Source organism: Parambassis ranga, chromosome 9 (genome assembly GCF_900634625.1).
Source record: "Parambassis ranga chromosome 9, fParRan2.1, whole genome shotgun sequence".
Classification (NCBI taxonomy): domain Eukaryota; kingdom Metazoa; phylum Chordata; class Actinopteri; family Ambassidae; genus Parambassis; species Parambassis ranga.
Window position 1 is genome coordinate 100988 of NC_041030.1, and position 27818 is coordinate 128805.

At 39.0% G+C, this 27818-nt stretch overlaps 2 protein-coding genes across 2 annotated transcripts; both read right to left on the minus strand.

The window, feature by feature from the left end:
- arid3c (AT rich interactive domain 3C (BRIGHT-like)) lies at positions 1-27615 on the minus strand. The gene is made up of 7 exons (XM_028413841.1): positions 27091-27615; positions 19852-19924; positions 5534-5717; positions 4843-5087; positions 3084-3341; positions 1232-1321; positions 1-170 (listed from the first exon to the last, which is right to left on the minus strand). Exons 1-7 carry the CDS (start codon positions 27613-27615, stop codon positions 1-3), a joined length of 1545 nt encoding a protein of 514 aa, XP_028269642.1.
- LOC114441791 (uncharacterized) lies at positions 12842-14137 on the minus strand. The gene is made up of 2 exons (XM_028414878.1): positions 13120-14137; positions 12842-13009 (listed from the first exon to the last, which is right to left on the minus strand). The coding sequence occupies exons 1-2, from the start codon at positions 14069-14071 to the stop codon at positions 12963-12965; spliced, it is 999 nt and encodes a 332-aa protein (XP_028270679.1). The 5' UTR covers positions 14072-14137; the 3' UTR covers positions 12842-12962.
- Positions 27616-27818: the final 203 nt, after the last annotated feature.

Sequence of the window (27818 nt, forward strand, 5' to 3'; positions counted from 1 at the left end):
TCAGGGTGAGGAGTTTCTGTGTCCATGAAGTGATGAAGAGGATGAAGACAAAGACGAGGAGCAGGAAGGCTGGAACCGTGTTTGGCTGGTCTTTCCCTGAGTCTGATAGTTATGTTTCCCATGATGTCCTGTCATCCCTGCTATGGTGGTTTGCCGAGCAAACAGGATACCTGAGGAGCAAACATCAGGTAAAAGTCAAACTTCACAATGTTCTAATGTACATTGCCCACTAAAATCCACATACTTGAATATTTTGTTGGATTACCCTACTTTGACTTGGCAACAGTTAAAGCGCAAACATTTAGTTTCTCAGTGGAGTTAAGTGTCTGGACTTGACTGACTCTTTGACACTTTAACCTGATTGATCATTGTAATCATGTGTAATATGCTCATGCCATTGTAGAAAAAATAAACATTGATGGAAAGGCCTCGTTATTCAGTATATTCAAGTAGTCAGCTAGTCTCTAAAGCTTTCGGGGACACAACATTGCTTAACCCATGCCTGACCAACTGAAGCAATAACACTGATAACACTGCCCCCACAGGCTTGTATGGCAGACACTAATCAAGGTAGATACATCACTTGATCCAGTTCCCTATCATTCTGACCTATCCATTACTCTGGAACAGAGTGAAACTGGACTCATCCGACTTTTTTCCATCACTCAAAAGCCCAATCTTTATGCAACCTAGCAAATTATATAAAAAGCAATCTGATTAGTCCTACTGAAAAATGGCTAGTCCTACTGACTGTGGCTCGGGCTTAAAGTGTAAAAATACACTCAGAATAAATGAAATGTGCTCTTATGTCTTAAGCATGGACAGCGATGCAGACCTGCAGACAGTCACCTGTTATAGTTTTGGGATGTCAGGATGAGTTATATTAAAATCAACACTGGTCACTCAAAGTGGGAGCTCAGATGTGATGTGACAGCACCTCGCCTTATATATGAATGGCCTATTTTAAAGCAGAGAGGGAGTAATTGCTTCAAGATACATGCTGCCTCAGTTTACACACACACACACACACAAAACAAGCCCCATTGATTGCAAATCCACAGGACAATTTTTGCGATATTTAACTTTTTAAACTCTATTGGACTGCCACTTCATTACAATGGATTTTATAGCAAAGACATCAAATTGTGTAGAGGACTAAGCACCAGGGTGCTGCTATAACTTATTGAATTTCCTCCCTGCAATTACATCAGCAAACGGCCCCTCTATTTACCTGTGTAGACAACTCCATTTATTTCTATTGACATGTTGATGCTGCTAATGCCGTTGGTAGACAGGTTCAATGCGGTCTCTTGTCTATCATCTGTCAGAAGAGGAGGCACAGAAAGAGAGAGAGAAAACTCAATATGAGCATTTAGAAAGGGAACAGAAGAAGCAAAAGCAGTGTTCGTGATAATTCAGAGTGAGAGTAAGTGAGATAAGAAGAGCTTTACTTGTTATTTTAATAGGAGTTTTTGGGAGAAAGAACTGTAAAAACATGTTACAGCCCTTTGTGCATGTCAGTTATGGATGAATCTCATTATAACACAAAGTTATTAAATGTTATGTTTTTATTACAAAAGTGATTACATGATAAGTTCTATTCAAAATAAATAATATATAATCTATTTGGGGATAGATTGATAGATTTCCATAGCATTTTTAAAAAAATATATATAATAGTATAGGGAGTATGTTTCAGGTTTTTAATTGTTTGTCCAAATATTTGTTTCCTGAATAGGGGATGATAGAGAGATGAGGTTGGCCTGTAAGGGCTCATAGCATGATAGTAGACTGAACAATAGGTCTGTCAGACAGTTTATTGCTTTTATTGCTTGACCTCTGTGTGAATCCTGTGTGTAAGTCTAGTTATAATTAATTTGCACTAAAAGTATTTAGCCTGGAAAATTACCAGAGCTGACTGTATCATCTATGGTGTGACATCACTAAGGTCATCCAAAAGGGTCAGAACATCATTAATGTTCAAACGGTTGAAGTGAGGCAACTGGACTTGTGAAGTCCACTTCTGGAACTGATGAAGCTGCCTGGAGGAGCAGAGAAATGTCTTCACAAAAACTCTACAAGTCCATATGCCTCACTTCAAGCATTTGAATGAAAATGACCTGGATGACTGAGAATCATCATCGACATCGTATATCTAATGATGTCTCCAAATGTTCTGAGGCAAAAATTCAAATGTACACCCACCAAGAGAAGTATAGCAAGGACATGATTGGACAGTTCCCTGTAAAATTTAATAGAGGACAGTACACACACTGCAACATGCATTGTTCAGCCCTGCTTCTCAGAGGAAAAGAACTGCCTTTGGGAGTATCATAATTGAATGATACTATGAACATGGCAAAATTTCTTTCAATTTTCGAGGATTTAGTTAGTATCTCAATTCAGTGAATAAATAATTCTTCACAACGGTTTTATGAAAAATGATAATTCATAAAATTATTACTTTCATTATCATTTTAGTGTGATTTTAATGGGTTTACAGATATATAGACTACAATTGTGAGTAGTAAAGATTACATTTCCCTAAAAACTTACTAAATATGCATCATCAACATTAATCTATGTTCATTTTGGTAGAGACACAATAATAGCTTTTGGATGTAATCATCAAATTAATTTATTTGTGAGTGGCCAGTGCAAGATAGCTGGTGTGGGACAAAGATTCCATATGATTTGTGTATGACCTCCAAAGCCTGCTATTATGAGTAATATCAGAGTAGCAGTAGATCACACTTGAGTAGATCTTCCTCCTCTGTCCCCGCCTGTATCATTAGGTTATGTGAATAAGTATTTTTTTTTTTTTTTAACCACAGGCAGAATTCATCTTATCACATGTAAAAATGCCTGTGTGGCTGTGCAGTGTAAGCATCAATAATCAACAATAACAGACTGGGCCATTAGATGTTTCTAATATGGACATAGTGCCATTTAAAAAGAAATAGCTTAGGCTAACACAAGCCTAGCTTATTTAGCTTAGGCTAAATATTACCCAAGCATTTCTGATTTTTACTGCTGGATATTAATTATTCTCAATATTATATATTTCTGCAAAACACTGTGACCTCTGTTGTTAAGTTTGATGTTAAGGGGTAGATGGGTGGCCATTGCCAGCAGGTTTTGCTGCAAGGTGTGTTGCATGATCCTCTGCTGCTCCTCTGCCACTATTATCATTTTCTTCTCTGGTGGTTCACCGCTGTCAAGTTTGTCTCTGAGCTGTTCCAGGGATGCTGCCTGGACAGCCACTGCTGCTGCATTATAGCTGCTGGGTGACATGGGTAGGGTGATTCGGCTGGGGAGGCAGCTTGACATCATGGACTCTTCTGGAAAGAAACCAAGGAAATCATTATTATTATTATTATTATTATTATTATTATTATTATTATTATTATTAGCTATGCAAATAATTTACTTATTGAACTGTACATATTTTGTAGTATGAGGTAAAAGGTACTGAATAGAGCAATTGCTCTATCCAGTACCTTTTACCAGTACCTTTTATTTGATTCACAGATGGCCATGTATTTGATGCTTACTGCAGTGTAGGTGTGATGATTTCCATTTGTATACTAGAATATACTAGAGGCAAATGTTAGAGCAACTGTGCAACAGTTAAAAAAATGGGTCAGGACAATGATCAAAAACACACATACCATCTAGACAAAAAAAGAATCAAGGTTTCGGTATGGTCTAGTCAAAATTCTGGACTTTTCAGGACTCAACCCAATTGATATACTGTATTGGGACCCTATGAGGTCTGTGAACAAGTGATTGCCCAAAACCTCAATAAAATCAAGCAAAGGTTGTGAAGAAGAATGGACCAACATTCCTCCACAACAGTGTGAAAGACTGATAGGGTTATACAGGAAACCATGACCTGCTAAAGGAAAAGAGTCAGACAGTGTCTTATTTGTATAAAACACACACAAAAAATATCAGTTATTGGTCATGAGAAGCTAGAAAAGTATGATTTAGTTTCATACAGTGCCTAGTTTCTAGACATGATCTGATCTGTTTGTTACAAATCTGTTCTAAGAGAGCTCCCTAAGCTGTTGTATAATTGTGTCTCAGAAATATTCCTGGAAGATGTCTCCTCATTACTATGTGTGTCATATGTTTGTTCATTCCAAAGCATGGTGGAAATTTCCATAGTTATGCCAATGGCTCCAGGTTGCATTTTTTAATGAAGCCAGAGGAAACTAAAGGCATGGATATAAAAGCCTGGGTGACTTCTTATTCCTTGTTACTAAATTCAGACAAAACTGAGGTTGTTATTGTTGTTCCTACACATCCCAGATTAACTAGATTAGCTGGTCATATTGTTGAACTGGATGGTATTTCTTCGGCTTCAAATTTTTCTTTACTGTGTATACTAAAAAATCTAATCTTTTAGCTCTGCAATATTGCTAAGAACAATAGCACCATGTCTGAATAGTATTCTATTCTAAAAGAAAAGAAAAGAAAAGAAAAGAAAAGAAAAGAAAAGAAAAGAAAAGAAAAGAAAAGAAAAGAAAAGAAAAGAAAAGAAAAGAAAAGAAATACTTTATTCATCCCAAGCTGGAAAATGTCACCAGGATGTCCAAATAACTCCCTCAGCAACTGCAGTTAAAAGCCATCAAGTCAACATTTTTAACATATACACATGTGATCAGCTGAGTTTGAAGTGTTTGGAATGACACTTAAGTAAGAGGTGAAACTGTGGACTATTCAGAGGTAAATATGATGCCTGTAATGTAAATCTAAGTGTTGTGGTATTTTCTTGTTTTATTTTCTCATGTCATGTATCTTGTTATACTGTATATCTCGGTAGACATAGTATTTTACCTTTCTTGACCACATGCACCTGGGAGATGTGACTACTGTCATGAGTAAGCAAAGGTAGGTGGGTCATCTGCATCTTTGGTGAGGACAGTAGAGCTGGGGTACCCACAGGAGAGTAGTTGAAGATGGCAGAGCCGTAGCTCTGTCTGCGACCTTCTCGTCGGTTACTATCTATAGCTGCCTGAAGCTCAGTAGGGGAACTTAGTCCCTTCTTTTCACATTCGTATGGGTAGAGGTACTTCATATATCTGCAAGAAAGAAGAATTTTCTAATGTCTCAATCATAATGTGTACTTTTTTGGGATGGCAAGACTGAGAAGTCTGACCAAAAACCAAATAATAACCGATCTCACACTCTAAGAATGAGGCATGTCACTGGATGAACCAGTCACAGTGTACCATTTACAATAAGATTTCCTATTCATGAGAATGTGTATCCAGTACCAAATATGTTGACATGTCAAACTCATAACTGCTGTTGCTGTCAGGTGAGGTCAGGCTGGTGTAGGCATATGTAATCACATAAGCATTTTACAGACATTGATTAAAAAAAAATAATGTACACATTTTGAGCTAAAATGGAGTTCTTACTGTGTAAATGACAGTTCTTAACTTCTACAGCCCAGTGTCTCAGTCATGTGGGGTTTGCTTACTGTCATGTGGGGTTATTATCTGTGCTTACTGCTTATACTCACTGTGTTCGGAGAGTGAAAGCTGCACTAGTAATAGAGGTAGGAAGGTTAAGGCCTTTGGTGATCTCACGCCATATTTTCTTATTGATGACTTCCACTAAGCCTCCTTTTTCTGTGACAAGTTTGTAAAGCATATAGAGATCCAACACCTGCTTGGCCATGATAGGAATCCGATTCACTGGTGTCCCTGTAGAAAGCAAACACAATATCCACAATCAATTCTGTTAACTTTGGCTCCTCCCTTTTAATAGGTTTGTGCACTTTCTTATAAAGCCAATTTATCTTGAGCCAATCAAATATCTGACAACTATGTCAAAGCAGAAAAAAAACTGCAAAAATATAAAGTGGCAAAAGTTCGTATATATTGGTGATGTCTGGGTGTGTAATCAAATTTTCTGAATCAGTAGAGCTGGAACAATGTTTTAAGATATGGGTCACTGTGGAGCTCACACACTTCTATAGCTTTGTCATAAAGTGACATTAATTTTCATTAATGTACAAACTACCAAAAGGGTAGTCCATTTTCCTGTTCAAATAGTAACAGTGTATTTAAAAGCAAATTTTTCCCCATAAGTTTTCCCATAAATTACACTTTTGTCTAAGTCACACTTTTTCCTTTCCAAAGAGCAATGCAGGGGTATTGAAGCTTCTTATTGCTGGCATTGTCTTGTGTGGAGAGGGAAACATCAGTCTTTTGTTTAATAGTGACTCATTTGTTCACATGCCATCACTGCAGAATGAAGCTGTAATTACTGGCCTTAATTGATGTGGCTTTTCCACCTCAGACGATACTTTAGAGCCTTCATCCCCCTCTGCTGTTGTTTGCGCTATATCTCTGCAGCTATTGATCACTATTATGGTAAATCCAATGGGCACAATGGAACTCTGTCAGCAAAATGCAGGTTAATTATCTTAGGGTCAACCACTTTGGAATCTTCACAAAGAGCTGGTCATTCTCACTTTATTGCCCAACATTAAATTGCAAATAGAAATTATTAGTTAAGCACTTTATTTTACTAATAAGGGGGCAGGTTTGCAGTCATGATGACTCCTATTTTCTACAGATTGTAAGTTTTAAACAAGTCAAGACTAATTCATCTGATTTTGTTGTTGTTCTTAAAATGTGTGCCTTAGTGGGACAATCTTTCATAGGCTATACTGCAAGTAAAATTATGTAAACCTTTATCAATGCAAACAGCTGACAAAAATCAAGACCATCGATCAGGACCACAAAGTTTCACAGACAGTGGTAATCAGCTGAGCTGTGTCTCAGTTGTTAAGACTGCATAAAGTTCTTTCCTAATATATGACTCAAAATCTTTATTAGTGTTGCAATATTGCAATGTTGCAATGTTGCAACACTAATAGTGACCGAAAGAATGAGATCACGAAAACAAGTGGCCAAAATGAGTTTCCTTCAAAATCCCTTAGAGATAGGGTGAGGAGAGGAGCTCGGAGTAGAGCTGCTGCTCCTCCACATCGAGAGGAGTCAACTGAGGTGGCTCGGGCAACTGTTTCGGATGCCTCCTGGATGCCTCCCTGGTGAGGTGTTGTGGGCATGTCCCACCGGGAAGATGCCCTGGGGAAGACCCAGGATGCGGTGGAGAGACTATTTCTCTTGGCTGGCCTCGGAACATCTCAGGGTCCCCCTGGAGGAGCTGGAGGTAGTGTGAGAGGGAAGTAGGGGTGTCCCTGCTTAGACTGCTGCCCCTGCGACCCGGCAGTGGGAAATAAGCGGTTGGAAAATAGATGGATGCATGGCTGCATTTTACATTCTTCCAAACAGACAACAGTGTTTTGAGAACCTCTAAAAAGCTGTTCCTTCTGATGCTCCACTGTGTTAAAAATGAGCATTCCTTAAGAAAGAGACCACCATGTAACTGGCAATAAGATTTACATCGGTGAGCTCTGAAATTTGAGACTGGAAAGACCAATCTGCTAAGAAGGTATTTAGCCATCCAGACAGCTAGCTGTCATTGATTTGTGATGTTTCATTACCTCAGAATACACTAACAAGGACTCCAGAATTATGACTCCTCACAGCCTGGCATACCAGGAGATTATGACCGACCAGACCAATCATAAAACTTTCTGGTGCATTCCTAGGGACACTTCACACTCTAATGTCTCTTTGTTTTATACTATTGAATGTATGTATGTAATATTGTTGTATTGCTCTTTTCACAGATTTTACAGAAAATGCTAACAAACAGCTTCTTTGCAGCATTAAACATAGCTGAGATTAAATTGTAAATGCTAGATTTCTGTTAGAACTCATCATCTGATCACAATGCCATTTCTTATGTAAGAATGTGTCATTCATTTTAACCTCTTACAATTATTAGCAGATAATTGTGTTATATTAAAATGTAAATGTATTAAAATGTTGTGTTTGTCATTATTATTATATTTCATACTTAATTTGCCTTTTCATATTTTAAAACTGTATTATTTGCAATAACAAACATCCTACACCTTACAATCATTTTAATTATTGATTAGATGTAAGCTGTAGTATTTTAGCAACTTCATTTAACATGTTAGTTTGGAGAGTCTTTGTCTGCTTTTTCATGGCAGAATTGCTTTTTTTGCTCTGCCATGTGATCGTTGCTCAGCACCACTGCTTTTTTTTACACTAGGGACTAGCTGATTGCGCTGAAACTGGGAGGCACTCTGTGAGCTGCATAGTGAGAACATTGATGGACTTAGAGAGTGCACCACAGACTACCATTAATTTCCGTGCAAGAACTGTTCATTGTTTCCCAAACAACAAGCTGTGGGTAACAAAAGATATATAAGAGACTGAATAGTGAGATAAAACAAACAACAAACAAATATGAAGCAGAATTTGTTATTTGTTATGATTTGTTTGACCGATTATACACAGATTTGTCTGATTATACACAGATATATTGAAAGCACTTATGTGAATTAATGTTTTTGGAAAGGGGGACTCGATGTAATGTTAAAAAATGAGGTGGGATTAAATAAGTATTTCACTTCCTCTCACTCCTATCGGACAATCAATACATTCCCTGTAATGTATTTTTGTTACTTTGAGGACTGCTGATTTCTTGTTTGTGTTCTGATATATCCAAATAAATAAAAAAAATAAAAAGCCATCCTGAAGAAGAAGCAAGCCTTCAGAGATGGCAACAGGGAGGAGCTGAGTGCTATTCAGAGAGACCAGAAGGTGAAGATCACAGAGGCTAAAGGGATCTACAGGAGGAAGCTGGATTGGAAAATATTAAACCCATTCTTTAAAAAAAAGTGATACTTCTCTCTCTCTGCCAGTCTGTTCTTTTGATAATGCCTTTTAATACCTTTTATGCCAGTTCCTAACATTTGCAAGTGGTCTGATAAAAATCTTTCTTCTGCATTGTAGTCATTAACAATCTAAATTGATCCATATAAGTTTGGTTATAGGGCAAAGTGATCAACAGAAGACAACATCAACACAGCCCTCCACACCTCTACCTGGCTCCCTGCAGGGCTGCATGCTGAGCCTACCCCTCTAGTCCCTATGCACTCCCATCCACTGCTCCAACCACCATCATCAAATCTGATGATGACACCACTGTGGTCTGCATACAGGGATCAAGTAAATGTGCACTGTCCAAGCACTGAATAGACAACAACCTGTCCCTTAACACCAAGATAACCAAGGAAATGGTGCTGGACTTAAGAAAAAACAGGACCGACCCTGGATGGGATGAAGGGATGAGTTTGAGCAGGCCTTCCACCTTCAAACTCCCGGGAAATACCATCTGTCAAACCTGCCCCTGGGCAGAAAACACCAAGCCAATAGTGGAAAAAGTCCCAGCAGAATCTACACTTTTTAAGACTGCTCCACAACAACAACCTGTGGCAAAATCTGCTGGTGACTTTGAGTGTATGCTGACATACTGTATGCTGGCTGATCTGCAAGAAGGTACTTCAGAGAATATTAATAATTGCTGATAAATCCTCAATTTATAATATTGTGTTATAGCTTGTATTTTAAAACATTATTTATATTTTTAATATAAAAAATGACAATATATATATTGTCAGTATGCTTGTGTGGTTGTGGATTTTGGTGTCTGAATGTGTTATCTTCTATGCTTTTATCTTTGTATTGTTCAGATGTAGCACATTTAATTTTATTTTACTGATGTACAATGACAATAATCATTCATTCATTCAGTCCTTAAATAATAAATTGATGTTAAAAATTGTATGTCTTTGCAAACAGAAATTATATAAATAAATAAAAAATGGCATTGTTAGAGGGGGATAATAATTTTGTCTCCAACTGTATGTTGTTTTTTTTTGGAATGTTTTAAACTTGTATGACATTACATATAGACTGAGATCTGAAGAACTTGGAGCCCAGATCTTCTTCACTTATGTTAGCTCATCTTTTACATAACAGTTGATGGAAAGGCTGAGGCTGCTGGAAATGGACATGCAGTGCCTACTAATTCCTCAACACCCTGACCCAGTAGCAGCAGACAAACATCAAGAACCACTAGAATAAGCCCTTTTTTGTTCTGCCTGTCTGCCCACAACTGCACTGCCTGATTCAGCACAAACTACATCATTAGGTATGCTGACGAGACAACAGTGGTGGGACTCATCTGTGACAGTGACAAATGCACATAAACAGTTTTTTTACAGTGAGACAAAGATACAAAACAAATCAGCACTAGACATTCTCAGGTCTTGCCCTCTCAAAGTCTTTGGCTTTGTCTTTATTCTACAAATTAAAATGTATATCTGTACTGATCTGTAAAACATTACATTGTTGAAGACATAGTAGTCGACCAAAGATTGAGGTAATAAATAAAAGTCTCAACCTTTGTGTGATGGAATCTGAGGAGACACAGTGAGCCTCTTAAAGCAAGATTAATTAGCTTTCAATACTGAGGGTGATATATTTGCCTCTCAGATTCCCTGAAAGAGATATAAGGAATAAAGGAGTGAGAATAGTGGTCTTTTGTTAGACAAACGATCTCATCTGGCCATGTGTCATTATGGCACTAAGCAACAGTGGATAGGATACAAGAAACCCTCTTTGCAAAGTCCTCAAATAATCCCTCAGCTACTGAAAGTAGAGAAGTTTGTAACTGGAACAATGTGAAATTTCAGGACCTCTGGTAGTGCAGTACTCGTCTTAAAGCTTGGCTTCATTGCTAGAGTGTTCACTTTGTACCTCTAAGCCAATGAGCTAATGGCATACAAATGTATCTTCTTTATGGCCATGGCTTGCTAGTTACCAATACTAATGTCAACAGTTGCCTAAGTAACTTGAGATTTGATTGTAAAATGAAACCATATAAAAAACCTAAACACACTCAGCATTGACTTAAACTGACAAACCTGCTTTTTGGAAAATGCACCCAGGAGTCTTTCATGTGTAAATCAAGTGAAACAAATATTACAATTAAACTAGGATGTTTCTCAGTGTCGTCCACTACTGCTTACAGCTGAATAGCATATACATACTTCTTCACAGTCATACACAGTAATTTTATGTATTTAATTTAGATTTAAGCAGCTGTTGGTTCTGACAATAGCCACTTTAATTCAGACTGTATTCTGCCTGTAAAGTGGCACTGAAGACCTCCCCCCACACCTTTGATCATGCTTCACGCTGACGTGCTTGTGTTGCACAGTCGATCTACCTAGATTCCTTTTACAGATATTGTAGTAAAACTTTATCCTGCCATTACTCTTCTTTTGCTGGTTCGCACAGACTTAAAGTTAAGCTAGTTAGATATTAAATGATGTTAAATTAACATTCATTTTTATCAGGTTTTCAACCAGACATATCATCAATTGTATAATGGTCATATTGTAATACTAAAAACAACACATACAAATCAATGAACCTGGGTTAGTTTAACAGTTACAATAACAATAGTTAATGTATTGTATGCAATGAAGTGTTTGGCTGACATTTCTCTGTCAGGGCAGAATGACTGTGATGTTGTCAAGAAACATTGATTGGAATATTTGGAGCAGTGCCTGATCACAGCTGTGAGGTGAGCAGTAAAGATAGGCTACTGCTGATCTGCTTCAGACTGACAATGTCTTCCTACACTAAGTCCAAAATCAATCTCAAATTGAATGCACTAACAACAATCCATACTGTCTCTAAACCCAAGTGACCCAACTACATCATTACTTCAACCAGTTTTTTTTATGAAGCTGTGACAGCATAAATAACAGCAGAAAGAAACATGGCAACATTTCATAGTAATTGTACAAAATGAAGCATTGCTTAGTCATTAGTACATAGTTAATTTATAATTTCTAACACATTGTTCCTACAACTATAGACATTAGTAAGGACTGAAGGATTTATTATTTACCATTATTATTATGGCCTGAACACTAGCCCTATTGCAACTGCAGAATTATTATTAGGATTGGAGCACCTGCAGTGCCAAGGCCCTATTGTAACTGATGGAATTATTATTAGAACCCGAGTACCAACAGTTGTGCAAAGGCTTTATAATAATTTATTGTATTGCAACTTGCAGGAAGCAGGAAAACAGAACACCAGATCACTGAACCACAACAGTTTGCCCAAATATATAATTGCATTGAATATCTGTTTACTAGGGGTGGAACGTTTCAGGAAAAAAAATCTGAACCGTTCGGTACACGTGTTTTGGTTCGGGGCGAGTGTTCTGTTCGGTTCTGGACATGCATCAAGTAATGCAGGGAGGCATTTTTACCACAGCATGGAGATGAGTGTTGCCAACTTGGGGTCTCTCACTACATTTGGCGGCTTTCCAAACCTTTCAAAACTTTTTTTTTTTTTTTTTCCCATGGTTTTTTTATTGAAATTTTTGAGAAGTACAAAACAGAACCCTTTCACAATTATCACACAGTCAAACATAGGATTTCAATAAGTGATTCTTACATTCTCACACCTTACCCATCCCATCCCATCCCACCCGGCCCCAAGCTGTGTTAACTAACAAAGATTTATTTTTCACAAAACAAAAAAAAAACACAAAAAAACAAAAAAAAACAAAAAACAAAAAAAAATAAAATAAAAAAAAATATATATATATATATATATATAAAAAAAAAAAGAAAAAAAAAAAAAAAAAAAAAAAAGGGGGGGGGTGTCCCTCTCAAATCCCATACACAATCAGTGTGAGGAGGAATGTGTAATATTTTAGGTTAGTTTAATGGTGGTTGTAAGATTAGTGAGTCAACATGCAAAAGAAAGGGCTGCCAAAGTGCATCAAATTTGGACACTGCACCCCGCTTGAGGTGTCTTATCCTTTCAAGCTTCGAGAACAATAGAACATCCCTAATCCAGAGAGTATAAGAAGGTGGGTGCTGAGATTTCCAGTGTTTTAAGATTAAACGCCGGGCAATAAGAAAAAGAAATGCAGCAAAGTCTGACTTAGAGTTAGAAAGTTTAATAGTGTTAGGTAGGACCCCAAATAAGGCGGCAACAGGGCATGGGTCTAGGTCTATCTGTAGCACGTCTGAAATAGAAGAAAATATAAGATTCCAGTAGGTATGTAAAGAGGGACATGTCCAGAACATATGTAAGAGTGTACCACGGTAACGGCGACACCTGTCACAAAGTGGGTCAGTGTTGGGGTACACACGGGATAGCTTAGATTTTGTCCAATATATACGGTGTAGTAGCTTACACTGAATGACTCCGTGTCTAGCACATATTGACGATGAATGGACCCGACCGAGAATAGTCCCCCACAAAGGCGTCAGGTCTTTACCTAAATCCTGGGACCAAAGAGCTAAAAGAGTCTCATCAGAGGGGGAGCAAAGAGATAGTAAAACATTATAAAGTGTAGATACAACACCACTCATCATCAGGGGTAACTTAAAAATTCTATCAGTAGGAATATCTGCTGGGATATGTGGAAAATCTTTAAATGTCTTTCTATAAAAGTGTCTCACTTGCAAATACCTGAAAAAGTGAGATTGGGGGAGCTCAAACTTGTCAGATAGCTGTTCAAAGGTAGCAAAGATACCCTCTACAAATAAGTCCCTGACAGTACATATGCCCCTCTCGCACCACAGCATAAAAGCACCATCTTGCAATGAAGGAGGAAACAAAGGATTATAACTAATTGGCATACAAAGCGATGGCGTCTTGACCCCTAAATGCTTGCAGAGTTGCTTCCAAATACGTAAAGTGGATGCTACAAGTGTGTTTTTCCCAAATTTAAAGTTAGTTAGAATAGGGGAGCATGTAACTAAGGCACATAAAGTGGTGGGTGCGCATGACAGGGCCTCCATCCGGCACCAGGCAGGTGACGTATCCGAATTTGCTCGCATCCAGTACATAACTATCTGCAAGTTGGCCGCCCAGTAATAGTAAGTAAAATTAGGCAAGGCCATCCCCCCATCTCCCTTAGGCTTCTGCAAGACTGTCTTCCGTAGTCGTGGGACCTTTTTGTTCCAGATAAACTGTAAAATTACAGAGTCTAAGCTATGAAAGAAAGATTTTGGAATAAAAACTGAAATACACTGGAAAAAATAGAGGAATTTAGGGAGAATGTTCATTTTGACTGAATTTATTCTACCTGCTAACGATAGAGGGAGGATCGACCATCGATTAAGATCATCTTTAGTCTGTGCAAGTAATGTATTAAAGTTCACATCAAAAAGATCTTTATACTTAGGAGTAACTGTGACGCCAAGGTATCTAAAACCATCCTGCGCAATGGCCAGCGGTTCTATTGCCACTGCAAAAAGAAGAGGGGACAGCGGACAGCCCTGTCTGGTGCCCCTATGGAGAGAGAAGTAGTCAGAGAAATTGCCATTAGTGCGTACTGAGGACAGCGGAGAGGAGTAAAGGAGCCGTATCCAGGCTATAAAGCCCTCACCTATACCAAATTCAGAAAGGCAACAAAAAAGATAGGTCCATTCGACTCTATCAAAAGCCTTCTCAGCATCCATGGACACAACCACCTCAGGACATTCCGATGAGCTATTATCATAAATAACATTGAAAAGACGCCGTATATTAAAAAAAGAGTGCCTGTTTTTAATAAAACCTGTTTGGTCTGGGTGTATGATGAAGGGGAGGACAGAGTCCAATCTGAGAGAAAGAGCTTTAGCGAGAATCTTGATATCTGCATTAAGTAATGATATGGGGCGGTATGAGGAGCATAGATTTGAATCTTTGTTTTTCTTAAGTATCAATGAGATAGAAGCTTGCCGTAAAGAAGGGGCAGAATACCAGATAGTAAAGATTCACGGAACATATTTAACAGCAGAGGCACAATTTTTGAAGAAAATTTCTTATAGAATTCTATAGGGAGTCCGTCGGGGCCTGGAGATTTCCCAGATTGCATGGCGCAAATAGCCTTTGTGAGTTCCTCTCCAGTGAGCGCTTGGTCAAGAGTCTCTTTTTGGCTGGGCAAGATGGTAGGCATATCTATTTGACTAAAAAAAGATACTAATGTCTGGGGATCTGCATTTTGTTCAGATTTATAGAGAGAGCTATAAAAATCTTTAAAGAGACTATTTATCTCTAAAGGATCAATTGTAAAGCCTGCAGGGGTAGACAATTTAGATATTAGATTAGAAGTTGTGGCCTGTCTCAGCTGATAGGCTAACAGCTTGGAGGGCTTTTCACCATATTCATAGACAGAGTGTCTAAGCTTTAGCAGTTTAGATTCTACTTGTTCTGTGGCTAAAATATCAAACTCAGATTTTAATGTGATTATTTTTTTATATCGCTCCTGGGTGGGGGAGGAGGCGTACTCATCGTCAAGCCTAGCTATTTCAGTAAGAAGCTGACCTTGCCGCTCCCTGCGCTGCTTCTCTTGGGATCCAGAAAAACTTATAATTTGACCCCTGATGTAGGCTTTAAATGTCTCCCAAATCAATGAATGGGATACTCCTAGAGAAACATTGGTGGAAACAAAGAAATCAATTTGGTCTGATATAAAATTAACAAATTTTTCTTCTGAAAGCAAGAGCGAGTTAAAACGCCAGGGAGAACGCAAATTAGGCCTCTCTGGGAAAGAAAGCACAAGGGACACAGGGGCGTGGTCAGAGATGACTATAGGATTATATGAGACCGAGCGTATATTGGAAAGTAATTTATCGTCCAACAGAAAAAAATCAATACGTGAGAAAGAGTGATGTACTGGGGAGAAGAATGAAAATTTTTTGGTTTGAGGATATAGAAACCGCCATGGATCACTGACACCATATTCCTCCATCAAAGACCTGATCACATGACTTGATTTAGAGCTGTGGCCGGGTCTAGTGGAGGATCGGTCTAAATCAGGGTTTAAACAACAATTAAAATCACCACCTAAAATGAGGTGATGGGATTGAAGGTCTGGGATTTCTGAAAAAAGTTTCTGAAAAAAGGACTCATTATCCCAGTTCGGCGCATACACACTGCCCAAAACCACAGGCATATTGTATAACCTGCCTGACACAAAAATATAGCGCCCATTGGGGTCCGCTACAGTGTGGACTGCCTTGAATGAAACTGCCTTATGAATTATAATGGCTGCCCCCCTTGACCTGCCAGAAAAGTTAGAATGATATAGTTGCCCAACCCATTTTCGTCTAAGTTTTGCATGTTCCAAAACTCCCAAATGAGTTTCTTGTAAGAAAGCAATCATGGCATGTAGGCTATGTAAGTGGTTAAGCACCTTATTGCATTTGACAGGTGAGTTCAAGCCCTTAACATTCCAACTCACAAAAGGGAGGCTACCTCCCTTTTGTGAGTTGGAATGTTGGAATGAGTCGAAGAGCCTGTGTCTATAGCCATAGAGAGTCTAACCTAATATCAGTAGTACAGCTTAATACAAACAGAGTTAAGGACTGGAAACAGCCCTAAACCTGGTGATGAGACATGAGGGACCACACAAAGAGGGAGGAGAGGGGAGGGGAAGAGGAAATAAATACATAAATAAGTGAGTAAACAGAAAACAAAAACAAAAAAATGCACAATAGTTATACACAAAAAAAAAATGTTTTGAAAACGCAACAACCACAAGCCTGGTACTCCCCCCAAACAGTTCCCCAAACGAACTGCAGTTAAGAACATTGTGTTACCTTCCAGAACTTCAAGAAGCATCCAATGCTTCAACAGGAACATGTGATATACATCTTCAATGAGACTACTAAAACACAAATAAAATTTAAGTATTGGCAGGACAACAGCTATAACCTACAGATAGCATAGTTTGTCAACAATAAAAAAAATGATAAAGGGAAAATATAAGAAAAATAAATAAAAAAGGGAAAACAACGGTTAGCCAATGTCACCTCCATTTATGTCATTTACATAGTTAACTAACTAGAGGGTGATCCATCAAATTTCCGTAATAGCCTACTAGGCCCGTTACCTTACATCAGTCATGGCACTGAGTCCACATGAGCACTATCAGAAGCGCCGTCATTCATCTCTTCAGATGAGTCTCCCCGAGTTGAGGTGTGCCGGCGAACAAAGCGCTCCGCCGCAGCTGGGTCCTCGAATCTGTGCCGATCCCCGTTCTGTAAGGTAATTCTCAGATGGCCTGGGTGAAAGTAACCATAGTCTGCAAATGCAGAGTTCCCACGCAGCAGACGCTTCACACCAGCAAACCCCTCGCGCTTTTTAGACTGGGCAACCGTAAGGTCAGGAAAGATATGCACTCGTTTTCCATCATGTTTCAAAGCATCCCCAATTGCTCTGGCTTTGCGAAGAATAGCAATCCTGTCCCTCTGATATAGCAGTCTTATAATCACTGGGCGCGGTGCATCGCCACCCTTTGGCCCGGGACGTAGCGCTCTATAAGCGTGGTCGACCGCTGGCTCGCGGTCAAGTTCCAAAACATCACATAGCCATTTAGCCAGCCAGTTGCATGCATGTGAGCCTTCCATACCTTCCGCTAAGCCAACCACCCTGATGTTGTGGCATCTAGATCTGTTGTCAAGCTCCTCACATTTGACTTTCAGTGACGATACCTCGCTGGTCAGAGTGGTAACAGTGGTCTGCAGGTCTTTCACAGAATCCCCGCAGAAAATAGCAGTGTTCTCGAGCTCGACCAGTCGGTTAGCATGAGAATCCAGCGTAGCCCGTAGAGTGCTAGTAGATGAGGCTAGCTCGTCTCTCACTGATGTTATTTCAGATCTAAGCGACTCCACCACAGAGTCAATCTTCCCAAATACATCCGTCTTCAAACCGTTCAACAGGTCCGAGAAAGTTGTCACATTTAGAGAATCATCCGTCTGGCTACCGGCTTGGCCATGAGCAGGTTGTTCACCCTCCTTAGCATTGGCAGCCTGTCGTTGCTTCCGCATCATTGTAGCCAAAGAATAAAGTAATAGAACGCCACAAAGAAACAGTAGAAAGGGAACCCAATGTAAAGGAAATAACGTCCACGCGTATATATCCAAAAATGTGTTTTAGTAACCGTAGTAGTATAACAATAATTATCACATGCTCGCGGAGCTCACTTAGCCACGTCCGCCTTGCTCCATAACCCGGAAGTCCCCCTCAAAACTTTTTTTTATCAAAAGCAACTAGACTCTCTCTGGTGACTTTTGGAGACTGACTTGAAATCATTCTGCAGACTACTGTCCTCGACAAGCAGCGGCCGTGAGCTCCTCCCCCGCCTCAACGCACTCACAAGCGTTCAGTCTCTGTAGCTTTACGCAGCAGTTTCAGCTGCAGTCAGAGCAGAGGAGACCCACACCACTCTGCGTCCAACCGTGCAAAGCTGCCGAAGGTCCCATCATGGCTCACAGAGCGGGATGTAAAAAGCATTTCAATGGCAAAAATAAAATAAAAACACAGGCATCAGTACCGTTAGCTTAGCCTAGAATAGCCATAAGGTTCAGGCTATCCAACTAGCATGTCATGAGCAACGGTGGACAAAGCAACACATGTTCTCTATCCAACAGTGTGTGCTTGTCTGTGTGTATGCACATCGTGCCTCTGTGCGCCGACAGCAGCGGTAGAGAGAGAAATGACATGCTGCCGTGCAAATAAGATAAATAACATGAGCTGTTTCATTTGTTTAATAAAAGAACAAGGTATAGACCTGTTCTATAGGAAAGGTTATCTTAAATGGCTTCTGTTATGATCTGGTGCTATATAGAAATTAAAATAATAATTAAAATAATGATAGGGGAAACACTGATCTGATTCTTAAATATGTTGAATGTTGGATAAATAGGCTGTTTATGTTATGCTCATCTGGTATTTCCAGAGTGTTTAAAGTAGAAAAAAACCTCAACAATGTAAACCGAACCGAAAACCGTGACCTCAGAACTGTGATACGAACCGAACCGTGGATTTGGTGAACCGCTCCACCCCTACTGTTTACTTGAAAGGATGATAACCATCTGGTAATGTTCATAAAGATAAGCGCATACTTTGCCAGAGCATGATAATAGATTGAACAATAGGTCTGGCATACAGTATTGTTTGACCTGTGTGGATTCTGCGCACCTGAAGAGGCATTTCTCATTATAAACAAAAACAGTTCTGCCCATAAAATGTTAGAAATCCTGGGGGAAAATGATTTTTTCACTACTGTTGATTAGAACTGAAGTTAATTAAAAGGTCTATGCAAAAAAAGTTCAAAAAAATATTTATCTAATATATTTTTAAAACCGTTAAAGTTAGGGGACGTTTTTGTCCCCGAACAACACATTAGGGAGAAAAAAAGAAAATCCAGTGCTGTGCAAAAACTAATAATGCAATAAAGTCAATTTTTTTACTGATGTTTGACATGACCAAGACTGTAATAAAGGTTAAAAAGAATCCAGTCCACATTCACCTTTTCTATTAAAAATGAGCCATTTTGTGTTTTTTTTTTTCAATTTTCAGCACCACCCCTTATAAAATTGGTGATTAAAGGGTTAAAATCTTTTTGTTTTTCACAGTTTCACAGTTTTCACTACTGTTGATTAGAACTGAAGTTAATTAAAAGGTCTATGCAAAAAAATTTCAAAAAAACATTTATCTAATATATTTTTAAAACCGTTAAAGTTAGGGGACGTTTTTGTCCCCGAACAACACATTAGGGGGTAAAATTTGCCCACAGTGTACCGTTGACCTATGAAAAATTTTAAAGTCATATTAACAAAATTTATGTAAAATTAAGCTTATTGAGGAAAAATGATTCAATTTGTCCACATATTGACAAAGTTATGGCCAAAATAAACAGAAAAATTTCTCTCAGAGGACAAAAATGTCCCGAACAACACATGAGGGTTAAAGACCCTAACAAATGGGGTTAAATAATGTTATTTTTTCTTTCAGAGAGGCAAAACAGAAATCTCAGGTAAAAGAGTATTCTTGTACCAAAATGAAAATCGCTTACCTCGTTTCTGCATGAAACTGAAAAGGTCATCAAGAAACTCTTTGCGCTTTTCATCATGATCAAGTTCATACAACTGAAAAAGAAAGACACATAAGAATATATCACCCCTTTATAATATATAATATATAACCCTTTTTATTAGATTGTGTCAAAAAATAACATAATAAGTCTGCACATAATCCCATATGGCCTTGAAAAAATATGAAAAATAGCTTATGAAACAATTATTTAAATCCCCTCACACATTTTCTTTTTCTACAATCAACTATGATACAGGTATATAGGTTTGTTTGTGCATGGATATTATACAATATTACAATAAAATACTTCTTTCCTGTGACACTCTAAACTGTGAAGGTATTTTATTAACTACTTATTACTTATAAAAAGTAAGGTTGTTTCTTAATTTCAAAATAAAAACAATAACATTTCTCAGCAAAATACTGGTTTGTTTGTTATGACTGTGGCCTTTATTTTAATAGCACTACTTCCCCTTGACATATTAATTTTACTTCTCATTCTGGTCTATTCACTAAACAGTGCCAGAGTCAGAGAGGCTTTTAAATAGGTCTCTGCAGTCAGATACAGCAGATGGAAATATCTCAGTAACAATGTTGTCTTTCAGTAGGGCCTAGAACAATGTTAACAGATCTACTTAATCAATAGTGGAAGACAGAGGGATGACCTTTGGAATCAGTGGGACCCTGCTGACGATGCCCCTGAGATAATAATTGATCATGTAGAAGTGTATTAGCTGTCACCAATATTAAAGGAGCAGGTTAGCACTCAAGAGGAAACCAGAGGTGGGAGGTAGTGTGTGTGTAAGTGTTAGTGTGTGTGCGTGCATGCTTGCATGTATGTGGTTGTGTTGGGGAAGGGGTGAGTACCCTTTTAGTGTAGTGTAGTGCAGTGTTACTGCAGGCAGTCCGTAGTTGGCATGTAAAGGAACAAAATGTAAAGTGCACAGCTTCTGACAAAGCCATGGAAGGTTGTGTTGTGTGTCAATTAAAGTAGAATGCACAGGCACATATATAGAGACAATATGTGTTCATATCAAAACACAAAAGGAAAAAGGCCCTTCCTGCAGACGCAACTATTCTTGTTCATCAATCAAAACCTTTTTGATGTAGTGTGGGTTATGGTATCAGAAAGCCACTGTGCATCATTGTGCATGTGTGTGTGTGTTTTAGAGAAGAAAAGTTACAGTCTGAGAGAGGCTGAAAGACGCTGTTCAGCTGGGGACTCCAGGCAATCACGACTGTCAGCTTGAACTGACTTTGGAAATGCTGCCTAGCTTTTCTTCTTTTTAGAAATGTAATGCAAAGGTGTGTTGAGGTGTAAGGACTTAAAAATGAAAATATATTATATGATGAAGGGAGAACCAGAATCGTTTAAAATGCTGCTACACCAGTAACCCTGGTTACCAACAGGCTGATATTCACGACAGCGACAGTAACACTTGAGATGACCAAAATAGAGATGATACATAAAAGGCCAGACCTCCCATGGAGGAGATTGGAGGTGAGATCAAGACAACACGGAGAGCTTAGCCAGCTATAAAAACTACAAAAATGTGTGATGAATAAAAAGCTGAAAAAATACAACAATACCAAAGGCCCAGGCCAAACAAAGATACACTGTCCTTACCCACCTAAAGAGTTACACAAGAGAAATAGAAACCAGAGAATCAACCGAATGGTACACAGAAGGCTCTGAAGTGTACTATTAATACTCACTCTTCAAACCCCTGCACACAGTATGTACTGCCAGATAGAGAAAGATGCTGACATCAATCTTTGCAGTGGCAAGGCTGGAAGGAAAGACAACACAAATGCACTGACCATGGCAACACAAAAAAAGCCCCTAATCACAAGATCAATAGAGGCCGGGGCCTACCACAGCACAGAAGCTGCAAAGAACAAGCGTTGAGGCAACCTAATAGCAGGGGGTAAAAGCTGCAGAAGATACATTTCAAATGTAAATGAGTGTGAAGGGTTTGAATGTGTTTAAAGAACTCCCATATTCATTTCAATGGGTGGAATTGTTTTATAAATGCTTAATATTTTGTGGGAGGAGGGTCTTTTTGGGAATCTAACTGAACAGGTTCAATTCCAATTCAGCTAAGGAACAAGTACATTGACATGTCTGTTAAGTACAGTCCCTTAAATGCCCAGCTACATCAATCACAACAGTGTCATTTCTAAGGTCATTAAAGAAGCAAAGAAAAATCAAGGAAACCTGGCAGTCATGTGTTTGGACTTAACCAATTCCCAAGGGACAGTTCTACACAAGCCGATTGAAGCCACACTAAAGGCCTACACTTCCCATGTCCCTGGAAGGTTTTAGCAGTTTCTGGTGTCTGTGGCTCAGGGGGTAGAGGTGAGGTGAGGTTGACAGTTTGATTCAGTCTGATTCAATCCCACTCTTGCTGGATTGACTTTCTCCAGTGTGAAAGACTGTAGCAGGTGTTCTCATGCCTGCACTGTAAAAAGCCCTTCAATGGTGTTGTCTATAGAACTATTAGAATTTTCTTTTTTAATTTATTTAAGTGCAAGTAAAAAGTGTGAATGTTTTGGTAACTTAACTCAACATTGCTTCTACAGAACTAAATTTAATTGTTAAAGTAAAACGTCACTCGTTCAACGAGTCCAACATTTGAATTAATCAGCCATTGTTACTGTCAGTAATAGCTGGATTTCAGAAGGCAGAGTAATGTCAAAGTAGAGCAAACTGAGAACATTTACACTGACAGTGGAAGCAGAGATGTTTAGGCTGTTGTAAGTTGTAAGATAACGTTAGCCTCCGTCAGTGTTCTGTCCCTTGTTTTAGATGTTAGCCTCTTTCCAGCTAGCAAACGCTAGCAGCATGGCTTCTCATCCTCATTCACGTGTCATTTAAAAGTGATGGTAACTGCAGGGTTTATAGTCACTGTTGTCCCTGCATGATCGCAAAAGATGAGGACAATATATATTTCAGCGTCGTATCATGAAAATATGTAAATATGTATACGGTACGTGTGTGCACACCTGTGGGTGCGCGCCTGTGTGTGTGTGTTGAACATAGTTCTGTTTCCACTTTTTTGTTTATGTGTCACACAGTGAAAAATGCAGACCAGTGTCCACGAGGACTTGAAAATGCAGATATGTCGTGTTATCAGAATCAGAATTGTGTTTATGTAAGTGAAGAGGTTTCACATTACTAGGAATTTGCTTTAGTGATTTAAGATGAGATAAGATGAGATAAGATAAGATTGTGCCCAGGGGATCAAGTTACACTAAATGCAGTTAAGTACACAGTATAAGTGTCACTAAAATCCAAATCGGAGTACAGTACGCAGTATGAGCACAATATATGATGCATGGATACAAATATAGACCAGTGGAGGGAATGACAGTGTTACATGACATGATCATCTAGCTAGGAGTTATACAGTCTGATGGCCACTGGCAGGTGGTAGTCTCAGTCTACCACTGAATGTGCTCCTGTAGGACAGCAGTGTGTCATGCAGGGGGTGAGACGTGTTGTTACGAATACTGAGGAGTGTCCTCAGTATCTTCCTCTCCGTCACCTCCACCACAGACTCTAGCTCAACTCCCGAGCCAGCCTTCCTAATGAGCTTGTTGAGTCTGTTGGTGTCGGCCATCTTCTTCCTGTTGCCCTAGCACACTACTCAACTCAACTCAGTTTTTTTATATAGTGCATTTTACATTTAGAAATTGTCTCAAAGCGCTTCACAGAAACCCAGAGCGTGAGACCCAGAGCCTGAACATCCTTAGGAGCACTGTGTCATGTGTAGACATTTTCTGAAACGATGACAACACAGCTCCACCTCCTCCTCAACCCTGCTATGCTGAAATGTCCTGCGGTGCCCCATTAACCTTACCAATGCCTTTGCTCATTTTTTAGCGTGGGCGTGGCAGTATTAAAAATGATACTGTTGCTATCTGTATGCCCCGCGGTATACCTTAATACTGCCCAACCCTAGTCCTATATATTCCCAATAGAACACTATGATCTCAGTGTGCAGGTCTATTTGTAGTTCCCAGAATTAAAAAAAAGTAGAATGGGAGGACGAGCCTTTAATCACTGTGGAACCAGTTTCGAATTTGGGTTCAAGAGGCAGACACCGCCTCCACCTTTAAGACCAGACTTTAAACATTTCTGTTTAGGAAGGAGTATAGCTAGCATAAACTATGTGTGTAGGGCTACATAGGTATAGTCACATGTTACCACAAGCCACAAGTACAATAATGCCAGGTCTCTCTGCCTCCTGCATGCCGAAATGCAGTCCGGCCAGATGAAACCAATGCTTATTCCTTGCACCAGTCTCTGTTGTTGATCTTTGGTGCACGATTAACTTGTGATATATACTAGGAATGGAATGCTTCACTAAATCCACGGTTCGGTCCGTATCACAGTTCAGAAGTCACAGTTTTTGGTTCGGTTTGGTTAAAATGTTGTGATTTTTTCTACTTTTAACACTCTGGAAATACCATAGATGAGTACAAAATATATATCCTAATTATCCAACATTTACCATATTTAAGAATCAGTCCAGTGTTTCTGCTACTATTACCGTTATATTAGAGAACAGGTCAATTTAATTTTTTTTAATTTTCTATATAGCGCCAGATCATAACAGAAGCCACTTAAGATGAACAAACTAAACCGTTCATGTTATTTATCTTATTTGCATGGCAGCATGTCATTTCTGTCTCTGCATGGTTGTGCACAATTCACCGCTGCTGTCTGCACACAGAGGCACGATGCAAGTACACACACAGACACGTGTGCACACATACTCCCGCCGTCAGACAGAGAATGTGTGTTGTTTTTCCCAGTGTTGCTCATGACATGCTAGTTGGATAGACCGAACTCTATTGACTACGCTAAGCTAAGCAATGCTATTGGTACTAATGCCTGTGTTTCTCTCTTTACTTTACTTTTTTGTCGAGGGAAGTAGCCTAACTGCAGGATAATATGTGCTTTCATGTCAGTCTCCAATAGCAACACAATAGTTTCGTCTTGTCAACATCAACAACCTGTCATGTTTGTTCTCTGTAATATATGTTTGCTGCATGTTTGTTAAGGGGGTCCAGGATCTGTAAAGTTCCTGGAGAATATTCTGATTGTAAAAAGCACTATAAAAGTGAACTTGCATTGACTTAATGGCACATTATAGCCACACACAAACATATCGCAGGATTTTTGGTTTTGAATCAGATTCAAATACCACTGTATCAGTGGTGGCTGCTGATCTTTCAAACAGGGGAAGCTCATTTTAGGTGTACATTATAAAATGTATTCTTTTGCAGCCTGACCATTACTAATAAAGGAAATGTTAATTGAGACAGTTGTCAACCACAGCCATACCATAGAACTACAGCAACACAAATGAAAATGAAAATGATTTTCAGGAGTAACACACACCTAAACTGTGTCTGTACACAACAGACAGTTCCACCAATCATCATGTGGAAGCCTAGCACCTGCATCCTATGCTCAGCATTCGAAGAAATGAAAATTTTCTACATCTAATGAACACATGCAGTCTTACTGCATTCAAAATAAGAGCACCAGCTGTTCAGCATCAAAGAGATGTTCAACTGTGCTCTGCATTCAAAATCATCAGAGAACACAAAAATTATTATTATTATTATTATTATAACAATAATACTAAATACATAAATAAATAAACAGATTGATAAAGACTTAATGATTCTAGGATGCTTTTAACAGTGCATATTTGACATATGGCATATTTATGGCATATTTATTGTGTAAAGTTCAGCTTCCCTTTTTGTCTCAGAGGAATCCCCACTGCACTAGTTTTCTGCATTTTCCGAGATGTTGCCAAAACTACACACATTTCTCTCTCTCTTTGCTTCAGTCACTTTGTCATCTCAACTTGGCAGATTTTTCTGTCACTGCAGAGGATTTCTTTGATATGTTTCAGCTAGATAGATAAATATATCAGATACATAGATGTACTTTATCAGTCTCAAACTGGGAGATGTTACCGTTGCAGTAGAAATGTACAGGCACTCAGCAAACTACACATAGAAAATGTATAGAACAATATAACAATTAACAAAAAAATATATAATAATAATAATAATATAAAAGATACATACTGAATTAAGTCATTAAAATACTAATGTTGAAATGTTAAAGCATTTAAATTTTATAAAAATATGTATGTTGGTTTGACTCAATTTCTACCAAAATGATTGAGGAGGTACCATAAATAGTGCTGCTTGGGGTGCAGATCAGATTAAAACTTCAAAGACTTACTGTCTTTTTATATATAACCTACATCTCCTTCCTACTTCCAAAGATGCATTTGATGCTTTCAAAGAAAGCCCTAAGCATTTGTTTATTGTTGCATGACCATTGGCTGCATGGCTACATACAAATGACCTCCACAATAACTGCACATCCCATCAGATCTTTGAAGCATGACTTTTACATGGAGCATGCATGTAAGGCCAAAGTCTTAATGGAAATAAAGATTTTTAGAAAATGCTTTGTAATCACAATTTAAAAAAATTATGTCAGTGTACGGAATATATTAGGCTGCTGCTGAAATTATTTGAGCATAAAACAATTTATTAATATCCTGCGATGGTAAATATAAGCCTAAACTCTCATATGAGGTGTGTACAAGAATATTTCTCTGTAATTCAAACTAATACTTTTATACCACCGTCCATACAGCATCATCTCCATCCTGAGGCTATTGGTTTCAGTACCCATTTACATTGCATTTTAATGTATTAGGTTGTTTAAATGTGCAGCACGAATACTTACAGTAATGTAAACATCACAAGTAGAGTAGTCTGTAACTATAACATCATTCATAAAAGATGGAGCAATCAAAGAACTCAACCCTAATCAAAGCTGGTAAACAGTGCATGATGTTTATCTTATGAAAGGTTTATAGTTGAAATCGTTTAAGTTGGCAAGTTTGTGCCTACCTCATCAGTTGTCATTAACAAAAAACACATATGGTTATACTGCCATAGCATTATACATTTAAAAATCAATTCCTAAAGTGGAAAAACAATTGGTTAAGAACTAAAAGTGGCAAAAAATAAATAAAAAATAAAAAGTTCAAACTCTCAGTCAATTATACATCTGTCTAAGTGATTTCAACTTCCTCTGAAGGATTCACCACAGTTAAGTGGGATTCATAGTTTAATTGTGCTACAATGTGTGAGGAAGTGTAAGTGGCCTTACCTGTTTAAACTGCTCCTCATAAGTCCACTCGTGGTGCTGGGACGGGCGCTGTGACGCCGGAGACTCAGCACGGTGAGCAAAAGCGAAAACAGTTGGGACTCTGGCCATGAGATTAACTGCGGCGCTCTTCGGAGTCAAACAAACTCCCTGGTGTGATGACAATCTGTCCTGATACTGGTTTAAACCGAGATCATCCCCGTCCTCCTGATTCTCAGGCATGATGTTCTGCTCCTCCTCGTCCCGCTCCTTGCCGGCGCCGTCCGGTGTGGAGTTCCTGTCCTCGTAGGATCTGCGAATGCCCATGTGAGGGAGCGTCACCCCTGGGGACTTGCTGCCAACTCCGGCGGCTAGGGCACCGCGCATCGCCATTTGGTAGTGGCGGAAAGCCAGATCTTGTTGGTGGTTCTGAGACTCTACCATGGAGCAGAGATCATTGTCTTTCTCTTCCTGCCGAAGCTTCTCCTCCAGGGCAAGCCGTGCTGCCTGCTGTCGCTGCAGATTTTCCATGACTGCCTCAAGCTTCATGCCGCTGCTGCCGGTCTGGTGAGACTGTGCAGCGGGGAACAAAGTGTGGAAAGAGGCGGAAGAAACCTGAAGTGGAAGGTTGCTTACCGGCGAAATAGAGCATTGCTAAGGGTGGAGAAAATGATCCTAGAATTATTAAACTGTTGTTCAAAGCAAAGCTGGTATTATCATTTGCATAATTAAACCAAGAAGCGCCCAGAACA